At 34.9% G+C, this 24,191-nt stretch overlaps 1 protein-coding gene across 1 annotated transcript; it reads right to left on the bottom strand.

Moving 5' to 3' along the window:
• Positions 1–4,263: 4,263 nt before the first annotated feature.
• Positions 4,264–10,708, bottom strand: DJ1D (Class I glutamine amidotransferase-like superfamily protein). Its single transcript, XM_006847940.4, has 5 exons — positions 10,644–10,708; positions 10,298–10,417; positions 7,383–7,823; positions 5,788–6,156; positions 4,264–4,620 (listed from the first exon to the last, which is right to left on the bottom strand). Exons 1-5 carry the CDS (start codon positions 10,692–10,694, stop codon positions 4,432–4,434), a joined length of 1,170 nt encoding a protein of 389 aa, XP_006848003.3. The 5' UTR covers positions 10,695–10,708; the 3' UTR covers positions 4,264–4,431.
• Between the last annotated feature and the right edge of the window lie 13,483 nt (positions 10,709–24,191).

Here is a 24,191-nt window from a genome sequence, read left to right as displayed (position 1 = left end):
TAGGAAGAGAGACTAAGAGAGGTGGTATATATATAGGAAAATGATCATGTGAGCCAGTAGGCTCAACAAGTAAAAATGAGCCCAACGGCTCAGACTAAATCTGGACCGATCTGACGATCACTGATGGATGATAGTGTTTGAATTTTAATTTTTTTTCTACAAATCCAAATCACTTAAAATTTTATGCGATAGATAAAGGTACATAGTTATCTCTAGGGGAAGAGAAAAAAAACTTAAAATAATAGGAAGATTCCGAAAAAACTCTAAAAGTTATTTAAATCGTACTTATCTTTAAGAGGATTTTAGAAACTAAAATGTTTATCCTAAAAAAATTCTTTTTCCTAGCCTAACTAAGTCAGTGTGTTCATAATCCAAGAGATATAGAGAGAGAAAGGGTGAGGACATGACAGGGAGGTATGCAGAGAGAGAGGAAATAACAAGAGAGTAAGAAATAATTTCTTGGAGATGAGAGATATGCTATTGTCATTGGCCTTGCCCTATTTTCAATGAAAACCTACCTCGTTTTCATTGGCCTTCATCCTTACCGTGGAGTGCATACGCGCACATATTCATACTATTACCTACCTACGAATTTTGGATGTCTTTAATCTACACTTTTACTCTATTAATTACTGCCGCTATTTCATATCTAAAATTTTTACATAAAAAACCACAGTCCATATTTTTATATCTAAAATTTTTGATGTATTTTTTTCTCTATCTACCGGTTCGTCTTCTTGCAATCAAGTGTGTCTCTATCATCTTCTCATTATATGTTACTTTTCTATTGTGTCTCTTTTATGTTTTTTTTTCTTATACTATTACGTTATTGTTTCATTTATGAATATTTTTTGTTATTTATTTAAAGTTTATAAAAAAAATATATTGTACATTGACAATTTTTATTGTTTCATGGTTTCATGTAGATAACATTAACCGTGATATTTTTTACCTAATTTACTAGGAGATAGAAATAGTGATGGATATTTCAAGTTATAAACATTATATGACTAGAGTCATGATATTGGATTTTTTTTTTGCTAATATATTTTTTGATATTTTTTTATCTCGACTTTCATTGCGCAATCCCTTGGGAATCCGGGGATGCATAGGAGGGGTGATGTGTGATGCATTTGATGAGGTGATTTTTACCTTTGCAAGGCCTGTTGGTATAGCAACTGCAAATCATGCAGAGCTTCTAGCTGCTCTTGAAGGGTTGAAGATCTTTACAGCTAGAAACATTGGCAATGCATGTATGATCAAGGGTGATTCTATGAATGTCATTCAATGGTGCAGTAGGGAGTGTCGGGTTCCGTAAGAGTTAAGGTCGTGTTGGCTTCATATTATGGATTTAGTGGAACCATTATCTATCACCTTTCTTCATGTTTATAGGAAAGTGAATTCTTTAGCAGACTGTCTAGCTAAAAGAGGAGCATCTCCAACTTCTCTTTCTATTTCCTCTTATGTATCTCATTTTCGTAAGGATTCATTAATAAAGTTCATAAGTTTTGTCAAATAACAATAATAATAATAAACTTTAAACTCTAAAAATAGTTCACATTGATCTATAAATACATAAAGATCTTGAAAATAGACTATCCATATAATATATTGCTAGATGTACTTTTTTTAGGACTTGAAATCTCTTTTTTTCTTCATATCTATACATCTCAATGTTGAGATGATCAATTAGATGTTTTTCAAAAATCAAAACAACCTTTTCGAATGATTTTAGAGGTGTACCTTATCTCTATATTTTAAAGTGTCAACTTCATATAAAAATTTTCCTATAATGATACATAGCAATCCAAAGAAAAATAAAAAGAAAACAGAAAACACTATTATATGTAAAAGACAATGTGAGAAGAGAAACTATAGGGCAGATTAAATCCATAAACACTAAAAGAAAAAAAATGTATATCTTTTTCTTTTCTTTTTTGATATGTTAATATTGGGAATGGAGGGCAGGAACATATGTTGAAGCATCCGCCCCCCTAACCACATGTGCCCCACCCCTATTCCCAAAAACTCACATATCTTCCCAAGCCTTTTATTTATTTGGGTTTAAAGTTCTCTTTTTTTCTTCCTATCCCTCCAGAAAAATCTTAGAAACAAACTCTCTACAAGAATTTTGTATAGGTGCTTGTTTTTCTTTTGTGTTTTCTCTTTCAAAAACTCATTCTCCACCATAAATCAAGCAATTTTATACCGGACAAGCTTTCTATGCTTCTCCTACAACATAAAACTTATATACTTCCCCTTATCCATCCGTCCATTCTGAATGAAGGGCTATGATTGCTCCAATCGCAATGTCACATCTCTACACTATTTTATTTTTAATATTTTTTCTACAAACTATTTTAACACCACAATTTGTACGTTCAATAGCGAAAAATATAAAACAAATATTTCTAATAAAATAAACTGACCAAAATACCCTTGAAAGTTTCAAGGGGTATTTTGGTCATTATATTTTATCGAACAATTATTTTTAATATTTTTTTATAGCTGTGACCCAATGAGAAAGTGACACATACCAAATTTCATATTCATACAATTGTATAAAAAAAAATTAAAAATAAAATACTTTCAAATGTCAAATTTATGATCAAACGATAAATGGCTCTCTTGATCAAAATTGGACGGCTGGAGGATAGGAGAAGCATAGATCTTCTATGCTGTAGGGAAAGTATAGAAACTTTTCCCTTTTTATACTGTGGGTCTCCCATTTTTTCAAACTATTTATTATTTTCTACACCCTAAAAAGCCATAAGTCTCATGTGATGTAATAAAAGATTCTCACGCCTAGGTGTTCTTGTATTAGATCTTTAACACAAAAGTACACCTAGATACTTTCCAAAATCAAATAAATAAAAAATCCTTGTATGAAATCAACAATCCTTGTGTGAAATCAACGTGAGACTGAACCCCACACCTACATACTTTCGAAAATCAAATAAATGAAAAATCCTTGCATGAAATCAACGTGAGACTGAACCCCACATCAGCATATTCTTTGTAAAGTATAATTTTATAAATTGTAATAAAGCAATGGCCCAAGGAATACTGTGTGCGCTGAAAGAAATACATCTTCAATGCCCACGCTCTCTCTCTCTCTCTCTTATGAGAGCATATGAAAATTCAATCAACTCCAACGGTACTCCCATCTTATCTGTCACGAGCCATAGAGGTACATGCAAAAGGTACATGGTGCCACATCATGAACTACTTAAAATATCACATCTAAAGTCGTATTTTTTACCAAAGTCTAGAGTTAGGGAAAAAATTTATATAAGTTATAAAGCTTACCTCAAAACCCATAGAAAATGTTGCCCTGAAGTTGAAAACCCCTCGAACTCGAAATGTACAGATATAAGGGGAAAAAAAAAAAAAAAACTCAAATCATAAAATAGTGTGCATCTAATAATGCCTTATATGGGCAGTTCATTTTCAAAACTTTAATTGTTTATAAATTTGCTCGAACTACATTTTTTTTTTTTTTAGCTTTAAATTTCATAATTCAAGATAACAACAAATTTTTATGCCATGGCATGGCTTCCAGCACTAAAACGGTATCTATCAACATTGTTTTGAAGTGCACCTTAATTTTTTATTGTTTAAGGCCACAAATCTTACCTTTAAATAAATAACTGAAATTGAACAAAAACTATCCAATTATAGACTGTTTAAGAACTCAAAATCCTAATTTTCTGAACACCAGTGAGTTTGAAGTGGATTCAAAAGTTTGAAATTGGAATTTCTTAGAAGTACTGTAACGGAGGAGTGAGCACAATGTGTACAACAGGAACAAGCTACTTTTGCCTTCATCAAATATGAAAAGTTTTCAGTTCCAAATTACATGTTAATGGATTGGAATTCCTGAAGTTATGTTACAGCTCTACCACCATGACCAATATGCCAAAATCAATTTCACCCTTGTAGCCACCCTCAAGATCAATTTCTCTAAAAAGAACTATTTTTTAGCTCAAGAAATCTCTCTTCAAAAAGTAAGCTCCCATTTGAGAGACATAGATCTAGTATTTTAAGAACTCATTTAAGCTGTTGCCATGGTAGATTAATATATATAAATTAAAGATCAACCAAAAACTTTCAGATCAAAGAAATCAAATTCCCCTAAGTTGTTCGGGCACCATGGTGGACTGCCAGACCACCTAACGCATGCCCCTAGTATATGCATACAACATACCCACCCCTGTCCCATAACCTTCTTTGTAAGAAGATATGCCTCGTAATAAAAAGGCAAAAACAAAACCATCTCATACTTTATACTGCATTAAGCTCTTCGCCTAAAAGTAGACATAATAAGGTTATGGCTAACCTTCGAAGCTGTTTTATTAGTTCTCATCAACTTCTGAACACACAACACTTCACCATGCAACAAGCAAACACACATGTACATGCATACATTAGTCAAAAAGTGACCTTTATACCAAGCAATGCCATCAAATGAGAAATGAACTCAGGGTGCCCAGGCCAAGCTGCCCCAGTCACTAGATTACCATCAGTGAAGCATCGATCTATTGGCTCGGGTTCCATCCACTCACCGCCTCCGAGCACCACATTAAGCTTCACTGCAGGGTATGCGGTACACTTCTTTCCCTGGAAGTAGGATATAAGTACAATAAGATAATGATGTGGTCTTTATTATGATGATGGTATTGTTGGTGGTACTAGTGGTGAATGGTGATTGTCGTGATGCTGGCGGCAATGATAATGATGACGTTTTGTCCAAGGAGAGCTTTCATGCATCTTGAGACAAAATTGGCATGTCTGGAGACATCCAGCCATCTGTTCTTTGATTGGACTACTGAGAGAGAGCAGACAAATATGTCATGCATCAATTAGTATGCCAGACTCAACTAGAGCTAGCATATGACATTGTTTTTTACTCAATCCCAACTATCAAACCAAGATCAGACAACTATGGGTCTCCATAGATATATCAACTATATCTGTGCACAGATCCAAAGGTTTCCTTTTTGTTTATGTTAAATGATGGCGGTGGTAGCGGTGGTATTGGTGGTGGTGGTGGTGGTGGTGATAGTATTATGTGAAGTATGGTGCCAGCTTGGATTTTGTTAAAAATCAAAATATTTGTTAGGATTTGGCAGATGCCATTTATGAATTCTCAACCTTGGAAGTTCAAGTGAGATATGTTCTATGTTGATGCCAGGCTAACAAAGAATTTGAGTATCATTTTATCTAAGAACTAAGCTTTCAGCTCTGGCTGAATTATCCACCAAAAGTTGCAATGCTACTATCCTTGGGCCCTTTTATTTTTTATAGTTTCATTGCTGGTCCAAGCTCTGAAATTGTTGTTCCTCAGTTTTCACCTAGGCAGAAGCACTTGAGCTTCTTAGTGTTTCAAGCCCAGTTTAAACCTCATGCGGAAGGGCTATCCGTATAAAAGAAAATTGGAAAAAGCAAGACCAGCCCCACCAGTCAAGATCCATTAGCATTACATTCTTCAAGGAAAGCACTCTAGAACACAACCACTTACAGGTAATAGTAAACTATTGATTGAAAGTATATCATAATCCAGTACAATATGTTATGGTGCCCCCAAGGCTACTCAATCATCTGTCCCCACCAACAATTGGCTGAAGATTACCCATCGTGGGTCCAGCACAGATGTTCATAGAGGCAAGTGGACCTCTCAACCATCTATTAATAGGAACGGACAGTGGATATAGCATGGATCACCATATACAACAGTTCGTTGGAATATGCTATTCACGTCACAAAAATAATTTGACAGAATTATACCTTGAGCACACCAGCAGCTGCTAGTATCTGTTGGCCATGGCATATTGAAGCGACTGGCTTCTTGTCCTTCATAAACTGATTCACCAAACCCAATATGGCATCATGAAGAGCAAGATATTCAGGTGCGCGTCCTCCCGGTATAACAAGGCCATGATAACTTGAATAGGAAGCCAATGCATCTTCAAAGCTTGCATTGAGAGTGAATTGATGGCCAGGTTTCTCACTGTAAGTTTGCTGACCTTCGAAATCATGGATGGCAGTTGGGCAAGTCTCGCCAGGTTTTTTGGATGGACAGATTGCATCAACCTTGCAACCAAGAGCTTCGAGAGATTGGAATGGCACTATCACCTCATAGTCTTCCATGTAGTCCTGTCCAAGGAAATTGGAGTTCGCCCCAAATATGAAAGAGAGAGAGAGAGAGAGAGAGAGAGAGAGAGAGAAAAGTAGGTTTAGCATAGATGTAAGGCTGTTAATCAAATGACAAATAAGCTACTAATCACATTTGTCTTACAACATCAACATTTAAACAAGAATAAAAAATAAGAAAAACATAGAATTAGCAGCTCTTGTCGTGAATGAGCAACCTTTTCAACTCAATCCAATGACATGCATTTTGCAAGTTAAAAAAGTCAGAAGGAACGCAGAAGGAATAGTATGACAAAGCAGAAGACTAGTATAAATTTAAAAAAGAAAAGAAAAATGGTCCTTTTAGTATTTTCGGAATAACTAGAAGGTTAATCATTATGAAAAACTTGGGTCATCATCATCAAATTCAGGAGCATGTTGGTCCTCGGTCCTTCCTGAAAGATCGAGTATCTATTTGTTTATTAGGGGATTTGCAACTTCTTCTTCTTCTTTTTTCTTTTTTTTTTTTTGAGGGAACATTTTGACTGGGAATTTCAAGCTTCTATGTGGCTCATTTATGCAATCAGAGGAATAAGTTGAGTCATTCTAGACAAAATGAAATAAGTAAATAATGTTGGATAGTAGCCTTTTCGAAACAGGAATGCATCTTAAGTAGGGTAAATATTACTGAGGGAGAAACTCTACACTTCCATGTCTAGACAACCAAAGAACACTGGTTGTAATGTGTGTACATGTGCATGCATGCACACATCCATTGGTTTTTTTCTGTTGTGGGGTTAGATGGATGCAATATGAGTGGATGGATAAATAGATAAGAGGTAATGGATACATGGACGGATGGATAGAATGTTAAATACCCACATGTAAGAATGCATGAAAAAACAAAATCGTGCATGCCAATGAACGTATCCGTGGTTAGTTTAAGCAATATAAGAAATATGGAACTGCTCGCATCCTCACCACTCTGAATTATGATTTCTCACTATGATGAACGTGAAAATACACTGCTAACTAGAAGACTATTCTTCATCTGTAGCTCATCTATTCATCACCCTTAAATAAGTTCCAGACCTTAATTGTTATTCATGTATCACATACACATGTCTTGATAAGAACATATGCATGTGAACCCCCCCCCCCCCCACTCTCTCTCTTTCTCACACACACATACACGCGCACACACACGCATGCACACACACACACAAACACACAACATAATCAATACATACCCCACAGAGGAACAAAATATTTTTGTCTGAACCAGTTATGGTTCCCCCAAGTGCCTGCACAAAGAGCCGGATGAACTCAGGATGGCCCATATAAGTAGCCCCTGTTATCAAATTACCATCAATAACACAAGCTGCCATTGATTCAGGTTCCACCCATTGTGCACCAGCAGCCACAGCTACTGGCTTCACTGCAGGATAAGCAGTGCATTTTTTTCCCCTCAACACATCAGCAGCTGCCAAAATCAACTGGCCATGGCATATAGAGGCTATTGGCTTTCCTGATTCTGAAAATTTACAAACCAATTTAAGCACTGATTCGTTCATTGAAAGATACTCAGGTGCACGCCCACCAGGAATTACTAGCCCATCATACTTGCTTGCTTCAATGTCGTCAAAAGTGGCATTCAGGGTAAAATTGTGGCCCCGAGACTCACGATATGTCTGCAAACATGGCGATGTTAGGGTATGATTAATTTCTGAGAAAGTACATTTTTGGGTTGCTATCATTAGGTAAGATGATGAACAGTGATGAAGAGATAGTGGAACCACCAGAATTCCACATGAACCCATTGGTGGGTCCCTCTCTCACACCATCACAGTCCAACATTTCATTTCAGAGTGAAGAATTCATAAAAGAAGCAATGGATGTATGGGATATTGATCATGCAGCTCTTATCAAGGACATAAAACCTAAGCAGTATGATAAAAAATATTGCATCCCGTAAACATTTGCATTGATAAAAGACTCTTAGTTGTATTGAGCAGCATAGTCCAATCTCATGGAAGTCATCATAGTAACCATATTGCCAGCTTACACAGTCCCAATAAAATAAGAAAAAATAGAAATTTAGACAATATGTGATCAGCTAGCTGCAAAAAGAGAGTGATCTGAGACAAGGATATCTGCAAGAAGAAAGTGATGTAAGAATTAACTTTCAAAAAAAAAAGATGATAAAGAAAAAACACCACATATCCATTTCTGTAATGAAAACCCCATATATCCTTTGAAGAAATGGCTTCTCTTATTCTCAAACTTGTTAGGCTTCAATTTCAATTTTGATTTGTGTCAGTTGCCAATTTCCACACTTATCAAGTTTCAAATGTACTGAAGGTCCAACAATTGAGTAGCTAAATATTTTGAGATTTAAGCTCCTTATCAAGAGAAAAACAGCATGGATGAGTGGCAAGACAAGACAGGATAGAATTCGAAATGAATCTATTCGAGAGAATTTAGGCATGACACCCATAGGCGATAAAATGAGATAGAGTAGACTTAGGTGGGCTGGCCATATATGGCGCCGACCAAGTAAGCACCTGTTAGGAGGTGCGAGTTAATTCAAGTAGAAGGACTGAAAAGGGCAAGGGGTAGAGCCTGAAAGACAAAGTTGGAAATAGTTCAAAAAGATATGAGGACTTATGACCTCACTGAGGATATGACCTTTAATAGAACAGAATGGATAACCGCGATTCATGTAGCCGACCCAATTAATGGGGAAAAAGGCTAAAATGATGATAATGATCAGGCGAAAAACACCGTAAATCTTTTATATAATGAAAACCCCAAAGATTAGGCCTTTCATTTCTCAGGACAGTCCAGCTCCAATTTTAGCTTTATTTAGCTCAATCGACAATTTCCACTGTTATCCGATTTCCAATACACATTGTTCGCTAATTTGCAGTACAAAGAACCAGATGTTTTACGAATAACTTTGAGTTGATCCCGACTGACTGATTTGTTACATTCACTGGAAGAGATGAAAGCAGACAAAGGAGGAAGCCGTCTTGTTTAATGATGCCAATGAGGAGGTTTGAGAAAATCATTGACATAGTAGGGAGTTGGCTGGACCAATTAACTAACTAAATTCTATGACTAGAGGAGTTTCTGTTTTGAATTTCTTCTTTCTTCTTGGGGTAGGGAGGGGAAGAGACAAGTCCGAAGTCAGGCCCCTAACGCTGCAACCCTAGCCACTAAGGAAAGAGGCCAAGGTTCAATCTGAAGAAGATAGTGGTCAAGAAATCCACTACCACCCACAAAAGAAGTCCTCAGCTTTAGTCATATTAAAAACTTATTTGCAGAATGAGACCCGATTAGAAATAATCCTGCACATTAAATCCGATAGCCTTATTAAAATTGTCACTTGAAATATAAACCAAATCTCATTTCACATCATCATCAGGCTTTGAGTTAGCAAGTCCTTAATGGATTTGTATAATCATAAACTATTTCCAGTACTGTTTATTTTATATAACCTCTCTAAAGTGACATGGGTTTTCTCTATCCACCTCACCTTTCAGTTTTTTTCACTAATTCAAATAAAAAACTGCAATATCAGGAAAACAAATGATCAGAATTAATCAAACCCCTGTTGATATATTATTTATTAATTGTTTTTTGGTTAGCCCAACTCAAACATCAGCGGGCATTTTATATACTTCTGATTTCTGAATATCCTTTTTTCTGGGGTAATAACTTCCCAGTATTTCGAACATACATCTAAAGATGCATTTTGCGATGACTTCCAAAAGGGAAATTTATCAAAATACACCTAACTTATCAATCATTAAACATTCTACCCTTTTAAACCTACTTCACCTCATGAGCATGTGTATTTTGATGGAACTCTTAAAATTAAATCAATTTATATGGGTAAAACGTTAAATGGTCCATCTTTAGCTGCATCTTGATTTCGGAAACATATTCAACCACCACTTCGCAACATCATTTTTCGCAACTAAACTCAATTGTTACACACAATAGACCAAGAAAATTTCGAGCGTAATAGAGACTGAAATTGCTGGTTAAGTATAAAAAATTTACTAATAGACTACCAGTTAATATAAGATACATGGAAGCTAATTTTCATAAAAATAATTATCAAATAAAAAATTACTTTAAAAAATAATAACCCACTAACCTGTTCATGGGGAAGACGCTCATGAACTGCAGTGGTGCATGCCTCACCTGCTTTCTTTCCAGGGCAAACAGAGTCCACAGAAACCCCAAAGGCCTGCAAGGCCTGAAAGGGAACCATAACCTGAAAAACCCCATCAAAATTACACAATAATCCATCGAAAATCAGGCCTCTAAATCCATTAAATTGCAATAAATACTTCAAATAACAGACCCCAGATGAACAAGTAGCGAAAAATATCCCATCCAAAGGGTCAATACTCCCACCAAATGAACACTCATAAGAGAGTTAAGTATGATTAGTGCACTAATAATCGTAAAAACAAATGTAATTTTCATGGGTAATCAACCTCGTAATCTTCCATGAAATCTCCACATAGTATCAGCACTTGCCTCCCCATCCTCACTCTGGTGTGTGGAAGCTTCATGAGATGTGAATTTGTAGCATTCTGTTAACAAAGTGCCCCTTCTTGTGGCTATGATATCCAAACTGCCCTTAGTGCTTTTAATTTAAAATTGTAGGATTCCCGCAAAATTTGGCATATGATTCCCTTTTATGATCGCTTGCTTAATTACTTAGGGGTACCTCATGAAACAAGTTTGTACAAGGTGTAAGTCCTACAAATAGTTTATTTAGTAATACAGTATAACAAATAGTTTATTTAGTAACACATTATAACAAATAATTTATTTAGTAACACATTATAGATCGTCGATTCTCAAAATTTAAAAGTGGCTATAGATATAAGTTATCTTCACTATTTTTTAATCTTTAAATTTTATAATTAAATGTCAAAAAAGATTCATTGGCCCCTATAAAGTTTTTGACATGTTTCAAGAGTTTGAAGAGGCTTGGTACTTTGTTTAAGGTGGACGCTATATATAAATTATTTGTCAAAAAGATGCTATATATAAATTGAATCCTTAACACTATGAGATGCATACAGATATGTCATTCATCCTTGGTACAAGAAATCAATTTTCGTCATTAGATGTAAAATTGAGTGGCTGGAGGAATCATTTCTAACGAGTTCAAGTCCAAAACTTTTGAATTCAATGACACATTTTAGGTCATCAGATTTCATATTTCACATCACTATAATGATTATGACTCCCTGTACCAAAGATTAATAGTATCATTTAATACAATTAGCTTTTACTTGCAATTTCTACATGATTGATTAGGCTCAAATCTAGCTAGAAATGTTGTTCAAACATATGGAAAATTCTAAAAATTAATGATTTTGATATAGATAATTATGGATATGAAAGAATTCACTGATGTAGCCTTAGTCATTTCTAGATGCCCTAACAAGGATGCCAACTATGTCCAAGTGCAATGTAAATATATGCAAACAAAAAGACACATGGCTGATCGATGCAAGAAGCAATTTTTTTGCATTTACTGTGAGAAGCTAGGGCATATAATTAATGATTGTCGAAAATTCCTTTAGGAACGTGTGAAGCCTTTTGTACCTAGTTAGACTCAATGGGTTGCGGTCGCCTATATTCCTAGTCCCACCAGCATGGATGATGCAAGTTCACCTCACTCCCATTCTGCCTGCACATTTGTACCCCTGTATCCATGTCAAATCTTCACTCCATTAACTCAACTACACTCCAACAACTTGCTCAGGTTTTAGCTGCCATGGAATTTTCAGGTAACTCAATTTTTTTTATGAAATAATTGGATCATAGACTCAGGAACATTAAATAATTTGATAGGATAACTCTCTCGTATATCTTCTATAAAACCGCATTATGTAAATATAACTTATTTTACTGCAAATGGGTCACCTCTTCATGTTACCTTGAACATTAAGTTTAATCAATGACATAATTATACAGACAAGACTAATGTCTCCTTACCACTGGAAATGTCCATCATGTTCCCAACCTTCCACTTAATTTAATATATGTTGGCTCGTTAGTTGATAATATGTCTCTTGTTTTTTTTCTGATAAAGGGTGTGTGGTGCAAGATCAATCAACCGAGAAAGTGATTGGGAGAGGCAGTAAGAAAGGTCGATTTTTCACAATTAGTTTCAGTGAAGCTCCTTCTCACTTTTTACAAGCTCAGCCAGTTTGTCATACTTCCGCTTCTCCTCGTGAAATAAATTAATCAAATTCTCTTTGGTATGTTTGGCATTATAGGTTAGGACATCCACACTCTAAAAAAATGCTCTCTTTGAAACTCTAGACTTTTACCTGTTATCTTCTCTCATATCAAATTTAATAAGAATATTGTTTATGAGAGTTGCAAGTTGGCAAAACACTTGACTCAACCTTTTCATCAGAACAATAATAAAAGTATCCATCATTTTTCTTTAGTGCACTCTGATGTTTGGGGACCCTACTCCTATTCTTTCCATTGGTGTATTTTCTTATTATACAATATTTATACCATATTCTTATAACACAATCTTGTATTGTAGGGAGTCATCTCTTCGACACATGTACATAACACATTTTCAGCTGATCACCACGATCGGTCCTTCCAACACAATCTTGTATTGTAGGGAGTCTTTTCTTCGACACATGTATATAACACATACCCTCATCCAGATGGCTGCTTCTCAGATGACCATCTAGTGTACACGTCGTGTGATGAAAATGATGAGGATTTATCCCTTGTCCTCTCTGGCCTAACCATCATACACAGGGGTCATATCCAGTCCCTTGGCCAACTACCAAGTACACAACTCCGACCTCATCAAGGGATAACACCACATCGGAACCCTTATAAGTTGTACAAATGCCTAGGGTTATGAGTTTCAAACATCATCTTGAGCCATAACCAGTCAAAGCTCGGGTGAGTCAGAAATAGTATAATCTAAATCCTCCTCATGATCCACTAAAAGAAAAACAATTGACCCAATCTATTGAACTTCCTCTATACAGCTTGTCATTGAGAGTAAATTTACACCTTCCCTTGGTTTAAGCTTAGGCGTAATTTTCTCTTTCATGGGAGCCAACACAATTTTATTATTATCTCTCCAAAAAGTATATTTGATCCTCATGTATGGCTATATGGCCATATTGCCATGGTCTACCTAATAATAGATGACAAGCATCCATAGCAACTAGATCACACCACACATAATCAAAATACTTCTTTTTAAAACAAAAAGAAACATGGCATCCACTATATAGTCGTACCTCTTTGTCCTTCTTGAACTAAGGGAGCTTGTATGATTGGAGATGATTTTCGGTCCTAAGCTTGAGCTATGTGACCTCTTCTTGTGAGATCATTTTCTTGTAACTCCCACTGTCAATAATGAGTATGCAAACCTTATCTCCAATAGTTCAGGTGTTATAAAAAAATATTGGTCCTCAACCAGTCCTCTTGGGTTACTTGCTTGGGTGTAAATTAATTAATTTGAATAACCAGGGACTCTCTAACATTTCTTGAGACAAGATCACCCTCATCTGGATTCTCATCATAAACTAGATGATCGTCATACCAATCAACATCACCTAGGTTCTCTTCCCCAATCATGAGTTGCTTGCCTATGTCAAGATGACGATTCACCTTCTTATAATCTCTGCCCTTGTGACCCACCCCCTACACTTGAAACAATGGAGAGTTGAGCTACTGTCATGAACTCTAGCACCTAGACTAACATTATTTGGGTAACTACTAGGCACTACAATGTCAACGACTCTCGCACCTAGACTAACATTATTTGGGTAACTAATAGGCACTACAATGTCAACTAATAGAAACCTAGAGTTTGGAACCACATCAGAACCGCAAGTTGATTTATACTTTTTGAAGCCTCTCTTTTTTTTTGAACTATTGCTTTAAAGTTTTGGATCGAAGAGAATATGTTCCTAGGACTTGATCTTGATTATGGAGAGTTTTTTAGAGGATTTAGGCTTAAGAGCTTTGTCCTAAGGCTTTCTTGGCATTTCCCTATTTTTCTAGAGGTTTTCCATAATTTTCTAGGTTTTTTTATTTTTCTTATTTTACTAGGTATTTTAGACGAATTTGTTAATTTTCTAGGCTTCCTAGGATTTTTCCTAATTTTTTAAAGATTTTTCCTAATTTTCTAGAGGGTTTTTCCTAATTATCTAGAAAGGATTATCTAGGGATTTTTCATTGTTTTTCTTGGGATTTTAGAGCGGGTATATATAGGTTTTTGTTAGAGGTAGGGTTGAAATTTGTTGATCGAATCTCCTAGTTGTAGTTTGATTAGGATTACAACATTTTTCTGATTTTTTGTTGTTCCAATTTAAAACTGCATCAAAAATCCTAATTTAAATGGGAATTGGACCCACTTTGCCCATCGGATCACGTGAGATGCGGCTCAAGCACAGGGGTATTTTTTATCTATAAATTTTCGAGGCTTGTAACTTTTGATCCTTAAGTCCGTTTCAGTGATTCTTGGACTGTTGAAACGCTCCCGAGGTCTACTACAGCTTGGGATAGGTTTTGAAAGTTTTTCACCAAACTAAACTGGGTCTAGGTGTACTAGAGTTCACTAGGATTTATGTAGTCCTTAGGACTCAAAATCAAAGTTTCTAGAAGTTCCCTTAGCCAGAATTTCAAGGGGAGCTTTTTACACTCATATCTTTATATTTGACAATGTGTTCTATAATATCAGTCCAATCAATAAATTCTTCCTCCTATAATCCTCGTGTGAACCCCAGCAGATCTACATTAATACCCAAATCCCAAGATCTGCTTTCCCAAACATAAAGCTCTCGTCGCAGGGCGTGTGCACAGAACGGGCTCTTGAATACAACATCTGACTCAATATTGTCATTATAGTGTGTCGGAGCTAGGTTTTGCGCTAAAAGCTCGGTCAACTTCTCAACTTGTCTTTTCAAGTCTTCCATCTTAATGTCTTGAAGGTCTCATTCTTGTTGGATAGACTTATTCTTGGTACATGTCCGTTGAATACGTCGAGGAGCTCTGATACCTTGTCAATAAACACCACGATCTATCAAGAATTGACGCTCTGATACCACCCGAGGCAGTTGAAAATTTATCAACAACTAACAATTGACAAATACATCCATGTTTTTATAGAGGGAAACAAAAATTGAGAAGAAAGTCCCAAAACTAGGAAACAAGAGTAGTTATGCCACACACCACGAGAACAAAGAGAAAAAAGAAAAAAAAAACCACGTAAAGGCTCTCTCTCTCTCTCTCTCTCTCTCCACATTACGTGTTTTCATATCAGTCTACATTCACTCTGAAAAAAAATATTACAATTGGCATCCTCCTTATACACTTATTCCTTAGAAAACTATCCTTGCCACGTCCCCAAAAATGATATGCCTTATTCTATATAAGAGCAACCTACCTAAAACTAATGCCAACAAAAAAAAGCGTGCTTATCTTTTTAATTAGTGATTCAAAAGTCGACGAGTCGAACCGAAACCAATTCGATTTGACTAGGGAACTGGTCCGATTCGACTCGAGAACCGGTGGAACCGGCCGGTTCCAGTGAAATATCAAAAATCGCCCGGTTCTACAGAAGAACCGATGATTTCATGACGTCATGATTCTCCCAATTCTTCGATTCATGACGTCATGAAGACGTCATGGCCCGTCGATGATTCCATAACGTCATGATTCTCCTAATGCTTCGATTCATGACATCATGAAGACGTCATGGCCCGCCGATGATTCTATAACGTCATGATTCTCTCAATTCTTCGATTCATGGCGTCATGGCCTGCCCGCCAATTCTTCAATGGGCATTTTTTATTCCATGACATCATGATTCTCCCAATTCTTCGATTCATGATGTCATGGCCCGCCGATTCTTCAATTCATGACGTTATGGCCCGTCGATGATTCCATGATGTCATGAAGATATCATGGCCCGCCGATTCTTTCATTCATGACGTCATGGCCCGTTGATTCTTCAATGGGCAATTTCGATTCCATGCCGTAAATCGCATGGACGTGATGATTTTCCTAATTCTTCGATTCATGAGCCGATTCTTCGATTCATGATGTCATGGCCCGCTGATTCTTCAATGGGCATTTTCGATTCCATGTCGTAAATCGCCATGTGATGTCCATGATTCTTCCAATGATTCTTCAATGGGCATGGAATCGACGTCCATGATTCTCCCAATGATTCTTCAATGGGCATTTCGTTCCATATCGTAAATCGCCATGTGACGTCATGATTCTCCCAATGATTCTTCAATGGGCATTTTCGATTCCCCCAATGATTCTTCAATGGGCATTTTCGATTCCATGCCATAAATCTCCATGTGACATCATGATTGTCCCAATTCTTCGATTCATGGAATGATTCATGACGTCATGGCCCGCTGATTCTTCAATGGGCATTTTCGATTTCATATCGTAATTCGCATGGACGTCATGATTTTCCTAATTCTTCGATTCATGAGCCGATTCTTCGATTCATGACGTTATGGCCCGCTGACTCTTCAATGGGCATTTTCGATTCCATGCCGTAAATCGCCATGTGACGTCCATGGCTCTCCCAATGATTCTTTAATGGGCCATGATTCTCCCAAATGATTCTTCAATGGGCATTTTCGATTCCATGCCATAAATCGACATGTGACGTCATGATTCTCCCAATGATTCTTCAATGGGGCATGGAATCGACGTCCATGATTCTCCCAATGATTATTCAATGGGCATTTTCGATTCCATGTCATAAATCGTCATGTGATGTCATGATTCTCCCAATGATTCTTCAATGGACATTTTTTATTCCATGCCGTAAATCGCCATGTGACATCATGATTCTCCCAATTCTTGGGTTCATGGAATGATTCATGATGTCATCCGAATGATTCTTCAATGGCCATTTTCATGACGTCATCCCAATGATTCTTCAATGGGCATTTTCGATTCCATGTCGTAAATCGCCATGTGACGTCTTCATAGAATGATTCATGACGTCATCCCAATGATTCTTCAATGGGCATTTTCGATTCCATGCTGTAAGATTCCATGCCATAAATCATCATGTGACGTCATGATTCTCCCAATTCTTGGATTCATGGAATGATTCATGACGTCATGGCCCGTCGATTCTTTGATGGGCATTTTCGATTCTTCAATGGGCATTTTTATAAATTCCTCGCCACGTGACTCTCCTTACTTCGCACGCATTATCCTCATTAACTACAAAGAGGTATTTATTCACTACAACACCCTTCTACCTCTTCGATGTGGGATAATGTGAAGGTATTAACTCGAAACATTAATATATTATATATTTTGTTTGCATTTTTAATACTATTAAGTAGCATTTGGCTTACTGGTTATAAATTTCTTTTGGCTTATGGAGGGTGTGGGTTCAATTCTACTTTGGACGAAAAGGGTTCTCTTATAAACTATTTATCTTTTCTTGTCAATTTTATTTTTTTGAGGTCAAAATTTTTTTTTATAAAAAAAATGAAAGGTTTTTTTTTATCAATTTCGCTTTTTGTCAAAATTTTTTATTATCAAAAAAATGAAAGGTTTTTTTATCAAGTTCGCATTTTGTCAAATTTTTTTCTTATCCATAAAATAAAAATTTTCTTATAAAAAAAAATAAAAGGTTCTTATCAATTATTTTTCTTATCAATTTTTCTTTTTTTTTCAAAAAAATATAAATTTTTTGTCAAAAACAAAAAAATTAATAAAAAGTTATTGTCAAAAAAAAAAAAGTTCTTATAAAAAAATAATAATAGAACAAGTATTTTTGTCATAAGAAAAAAATGAAAGGTTTTTTTATCAATTTCGCTTTTTGTCAAATTTTTTTCTTATAAAAAAAATGAAAGGTTTTTTTTTTTATCAATTTTGCTTTTTGTCAAGTTTTTTTCTTATCAATAAAATAAAAAGTTTCTTATAAAAAAAAATTAAGGGTTCGTATCAATTATTTTCCTTTTTTTTGTCAAAAAAATAAAAGGTTTTTGTCAAAAAAGAAAAAGTAATAAAAAGTTATTGTCAAAAAAAAAAGTTCTTATAAAAAAAAATAATACAACAAGTATTTTTTGTCAAAAAAAAAGTTTCTTGCTAAAAAAAATGTAATACGACAAACATTTCTTGTAAAAAAATAAAAGGTTTTTGTCAAAAAAACTAAAATGTTCGTCTAAAAAAAAGATTCTTTATTATAGTTCATGTATGATTATATACTTCATCCATGATAGTTCTATGATTTTTATGTTGTGTGATGTAATTTAATGGTTAAAATAAGTTCATACAGAAAAAAAATATCTCAATATTCACATATTGATGAAAAAAATAAAAATTAATAATATAGTACCCCGATTTCTTATTGGATTCCTAAAAACCAACATTTATAATAAATTTTAATAATTTTTTTATATTTTTTTTACAGCTTAATCCAACAGATTCGGCCGATTTCCGATTCGAATCGCCGATCCATCGATCCAGATGGGTTTTTGGGGTGGTGCCCGATCCGAGCCACCGATCCATTTTTTAAACCACTGCCTTTAATGAAAGAATAAGAGTCGCAAAAAATGACTCTTTCAAACCTTAAGCCACCGACACCTTTTAAATTTAACCAAAGGGACTCATAAAAAAGACTACTAAAAAAAAAAACTGCTTAGAAAATTTACGATTATTTTTTGAGTAGCACTTCGGCCCAGATCTGATTGCTCTAAATCATAGAGCACGTTCATCTCGACTGTATCAACGAACCATACGCAGAAATGCACCGCATTTCAATCATGTAAAGAAGTGAACCACACAGACCCCATTCAAATTGTTATAAAATATATTGCTCCTCAATTAAATGCTGGTCCAATATTAGTAATTTCCTGACAATGAGAATAGAAGCAAATACAATGTTAAAAAAAAGACTCAAAGCTAGAAGAATTATAATTGCATGCTTCTTAGACATTGCTATTGTAATCTATTTTTGTTTATTTTCAATCATCTTGACCAACGTTTCGTTATTTGATGCTTGTGATCTACTTTTATGTAGCAGTACCAAAAGTTTCAAAGATAAACTCTTCTAGCCAGCACATGACTCGCATTTATAGCTATGTTACATAGATACGGACACATGCCTGTTCATAATATTGATACTAGTGTCAAAAATTAGAAACCCCAAAAAATGACATCTAGACACAACATGTCCTACAATGTACAAGTGTCTACATAAATGTGTATGTCCATGTTTACATATATTGAATTATACATGTTGTTCACATTTACATTCACACGTGTTGGGTTTGGCGATAGCTAAATCACCATACCCGTATTTTCTTCTAAAGATTAGGGTATTATGAGAAATAAAAAATTGACTTTCTTGAAAAGTAAGAAAATGATATATTTATAAGAAAGTAAATGTAACAATCTTAAACTTTCAAAAAAATAACAAAAAAACTCTTTATAGTATGATGGTACATATAAACATTACGGTCCTTGGGGACCATCACTACTTTTAAATCTCTTTACCCTTCACTTTTCTTATCATCTACCACGGTCGTTTAGTGGACGTGGGTTGTAAACATTAGAAGCTTATTATTAATGCTACACCTCATATAGCGGAGGTGTTTTAAAGAATTTAAATCGGACAAAAGGTATTGCGTCGCTTAACAACTCCTTTTTCGCTCCCCCTCTTACAAATGCAGTGAGCCTCTTTCTTTAGCCGATTTTTTTTTTATCAAAAGCTGCCTCTCAATTTTTAGGCGTAAGTGACTTCATTGTCTTGAGGAATAATTCGTTTTTTTTTTTAAATAAAATAATTATTTCTGTCTATTATCACGAATTTTAGGCATGGTAAATTTTATGTGTAAGTGACCTCATTGTTTCGAAAATTAATCTTTTTAATAAAATTGTGATATTTTATCTAAGTTAGAAATTTTATATGCTGTAAATTCTTAGAAATAAATTTATTTATTTTTCTTTGTTAAAAATTTTTAGATACTGTAAAATTATTAGAAATAAATGTGATATTTCTGTTTTTAGTAAAATTGTGATATTTCTTTCTACTGTTTTTTAATATTTAGACATTGTAAAATTCATGTGCAAATGACTGCCTTATTATTTGAAAACTGATATTTTTGCAATTGATTATAGCATTGTCTGTGAAATGTTTATTTGCGAATTGACATCCCATAATTGTGATAATCCTGTATTCTTGAATTTCTATAAGAGTTTTTCTATACATACTAGATTGGCAATTATGCTAGAATGTCTTTACGAACTGTTACCTTTCTAAATTTGAGCACAAAAAATTTGACTGGTTATTTTTGAAATGTTATTGAAAGTGACTGTTATTAATGGTTTCAGTGAAATTCATATTAATAATTTCAGTGATATGTTGAGTACCTAATATTGCTACTTTCGAATGTTTAAAGAGATTTAGAAATACTTTAAGTATGTAAGTGGACGCATCCGGTTCACCGGTAAGGTATAAGTGGATCTATCCGGTACGCCGGTAGGGATTAAGTGGACTCATCTGGTACGCCGGTGAGGTATAAGTGGACCTGCAGGGATTAAGTGGACCACTATGGGACGTCAATAGGAATTAAGTGGACCCATCAGAACGCTGATGGGGTATATAGATGACCTATTTGGGACGTCAGTAGGGTAATTTATGAAATCATTTGAATTATGCACTGCTGTTAAAATGTTATATACATTTCAATTATTCGGATTATATTTAATTATGCATTTTTTTAAAGTGAAACTGTTGATGCATTTCTGTTAATAGATCTCCTTTTTGAAAATATTGATATCTTTCAACTATGATTATTTTTAGAATTATGATGATCACTTACTGAGTAGCCAAACTCATCAAACTATGTTAAACATTTTTTTAGGATAACTGTGGTTTCATATAGAGTGCTCGTCAGGATCAACTTTGGAAGATATTGTAGTTGTGCTTAAACTTTCTTTTGTTACTTTGTAAGAATTTGCCATTGTAAATTTGTTCTACTAAGAGATGTATATATGTTTAGACCTTTATGTTAATATTAGTTATGAACAGAGTTTATATATGTTTGAGGGAAAAAAAAAAAAAAATCTTAAAAGGGAGTTTTGATTTTGATTCAATGCATAGTAGATATCTAAAATTGCTTTGTTTTGACTGTCACATCTCAAGAATATCAGTATTGTAAATTCTTGAGGTGTGACAAATATGGTATCAGAGCAATAGGTTTAAGATTCTTAGGAAATTTTAAAAGAATGTACTTAAAATCACATTTATTGCATGTACAGACCGGGACAAAGTCAAGATCCAGAATAGCTGAAGCTAATATGGAAGGAGTTCACAAAGCCTTGGATAATATGGTTGCTCTAATGCAACATCAGATGGAAAACAACAATCCACCCAGGCAGTCAGTTACGGAAAATGGTGGGAGTAATATTGAACAATTTAAGAAATTGAACCCACCTTCTTTTAAGGGTGCTGTAAACCCACTGGAAGCCAAGGGATGAATTATGCAATTGGAGAAAATATTCGAGGTAATGGAATGTCCTGATGATAGAAAGGTGGCCTTGGCAATTTTTATGTTAGAATGTGAAGCATAACATTGGTGGCAAATGACAAAAGGAGTATTAGTCAAAGAAAATAAACCCTTGACTTGGGAAGTATTTTTAGAGGCATTTAATGAAAAGTATTTCTCAGATTTTATTAGAGACCAAAAAGAAATGAAATTTCTGGAATTAATCCAAGGAAACCGGACAGTAGCATAGTACGAGGCCAAGTTTGCACCGCATATGATTAACAATGAGGCAATAAAAGTGAAAAAAATTGGAAAGGGGTCTCAGATAGCTATTAGAAGTAGAATACCAGTCTTAAAATTGAGAACTTATGCTGAAATAGTAGATCGAGCCCAAATTGTTAAAAAAGATTGCGAAGATTACCAAAAGATGAAAAATCAGAAAAGTCAAGTTAGACCCACACCATCTAATCGACAACAGTTTGAAAGGGCAAATAAGAAGCCAAGGCCCTTGCCACTTCAAAGCCCAATAGAACCATGTAAAAAATGTGGGAAAAAGCATGGATCGAGCCCTTGTTATTGGAATACTGGAGCCTGTTTTAAATGTGGAAAATTGGGGCACCAGATTAGATAATGTCATAACTTACAGATGCAACAGCTTCCAAAGCAAGGAGAGATATTCCAAGGTACAATTATTATCTTTAAAAAAGGAGCTTATGTTTTGATTGATCCTGGATCTACTCATTCATTTGTGTCACCACACTTTGCATGCTACTTAAAGGTAGAACCAGAACAATTAAAATAAATTCTAGAGGTAGCCACACCGATGGAAAATTCAAGTGACATCAATATAGTGTACAAATCCTGTGTAATAAAGATAGAAGAAAAGGAACTGTTGGTTGATTTAATACTCCTAGAAATTCAAGATTTTGATGTAATCTTAGGCATGGATTGGCTTTCTGCATACCATGCAAGTATTGATTGTTACAAGAAAATTGAAACCTTTAGTATTTTGAATCAACCAGTATTTTACTTCAATGGTATCAAAGAAGATTCCGCATCATATTTAATTTCCTGTATTCAAGTTAATCGCCTCTTTTGAAAAGGGTGTGAAGGCTTTCTTGCTTATATCAAAGAATATAGGAAGGAAGAGATAAATTTGAATACCACTCTGGTTATCCGAGAATTTCCCGACGTTTTCTCTAAAGAATTGTCAGGATTACCATCTGACAGGGAAATTGAATTCTCTATTGAATTATTGCTAGGGACAGCCCCAATTTTTAAGACACCCTACAGAATGGCACCTGCAGAACTTAAGGAACTTAAACAACAATTGGAAGGATTATTAGATAAAGGTTTTATCAGGCTCAGTGTGTCACCTTGGGGTGCTCCGGCATTGTTTGTTAAAAAGAAAGATGGGACCATGAGATTGTGTATCGATTATAGACAGTTGAACCAAGTGACAGTTAAAAATAAGTATCCATTATGATTTATTTGATCAATTACAAGGATCACAAATGTTTTCAAAAATTGATTTTAGATCTGGATACCATCAGCTTAAGATTAAAAGTGAAGATGTTTCCAAAACAGCTTTCAGAACAAGGTATGGCCATTATGAATTTTTAGTCATGCCTTTTGGATTAACCAATGTACCGGCTGCATTTATGGATTTGATGAATCGAGTCTTTAAGCGTTTTTTGGATGAATTTATTGTGGTATTCATCGATGATATTTTAATTTATTCCAAGAATCAGAAGGAACATGAGCAGCATGTAAGAATAGTATTGCAAATATTAAGAGAAAAGAAATTGTATGTCAAACTTAGTAAATGCGAATTTTGGCTTGAACAAGTGACATTTTTAGGACATGTCATATCAAATGAAGCTTTATCAGTTGATCCTTCAAAGGTTGAAGCCGTTGTTAATATGAAACAACCAAGTAATGTGACTAAAGTTCGAAGCTTTTTGGGATTGACAGGTTATTACAGAAAATTTGTAGAAGGATTTTATCGAATCGCAACCCTATTAACTAGATTGATAACGAAAAATGTCAAATTTGAGTGGACAAGTGAATGTGAGGAGAGTTTTTAAGAACTAAAATTTCGATTAACTTCAGCATCTATTTTAACTATTCCTAAGGGGAGTGGGGGATTTGTGAGTTATAGTGATGTTTCTCATAAAGGCTTGGGTTGTGTATTAATGCAATATGAGAAAGTAGTGGCATATGCGCTCAGACAGTTAAAAGAATATGAGAAAAAATATCCAATTCATGACTTGGAGCTGTCTGTAATAGTATTCGCTTTAAAAATGTGGAGGCATTATCTATATGGTGAGCAATTCAAAATATACACGGATCATAAGAGCTTGAAATACCTCTTCTCTCAGAAGGATTTAAATATGTGGCTGATAAGATGGATGGATTTCTTAAAAGATTATGATTGTAATATCCATTATCATTCAGGAAAAACGAACGTTGTGGCCGACGCTCTTAGTAGAA

Source organism: Amborella trichopoda, chromosome 9 (assembly GCF_054954075.1).
Source record: "Amborella trichopoda isolate Santa Cruz 75 chromosome 9, AtrichopodaSantaCruz75HAP2 v2.0, whole genome shotgun sequence".
NCBI classification, from domain to species: domain Eukaryota; kingdom Viridiplantae; phylum Streptophyta; class Magnoliopsida; order Amborellales; family Amborellaceae; genus Amborella; species Amborella trichopoda.
Note: the sequence above shows the minus strand (reverse complement) of the source record. Positions and strands in the feature narration are given on the sequence as shown.

Coding starts and splice junctions, on each gene's coding strand:
- DJ1D (XM_006847940.4), bottom strand. CDS start 10,694: ATGGGGAGGCAAGTGCTGATACTATGTGGAGATTTCATGGAAGATTAC. Junction 6,157..7,382: donor ATATTTTGTTCCTCTGTGGG/GTATGTATTGAT, acceptor TTCCTTGGACAG/GACTACATGGAAGACTATGA. Junction 4,621..5,787: donor CAGCTGCTGGTGTGCTCAAG/GTATAATTCTGT, acceptor TCCTACTTCCAG/GGAAAGAAGTGTACCGCATA.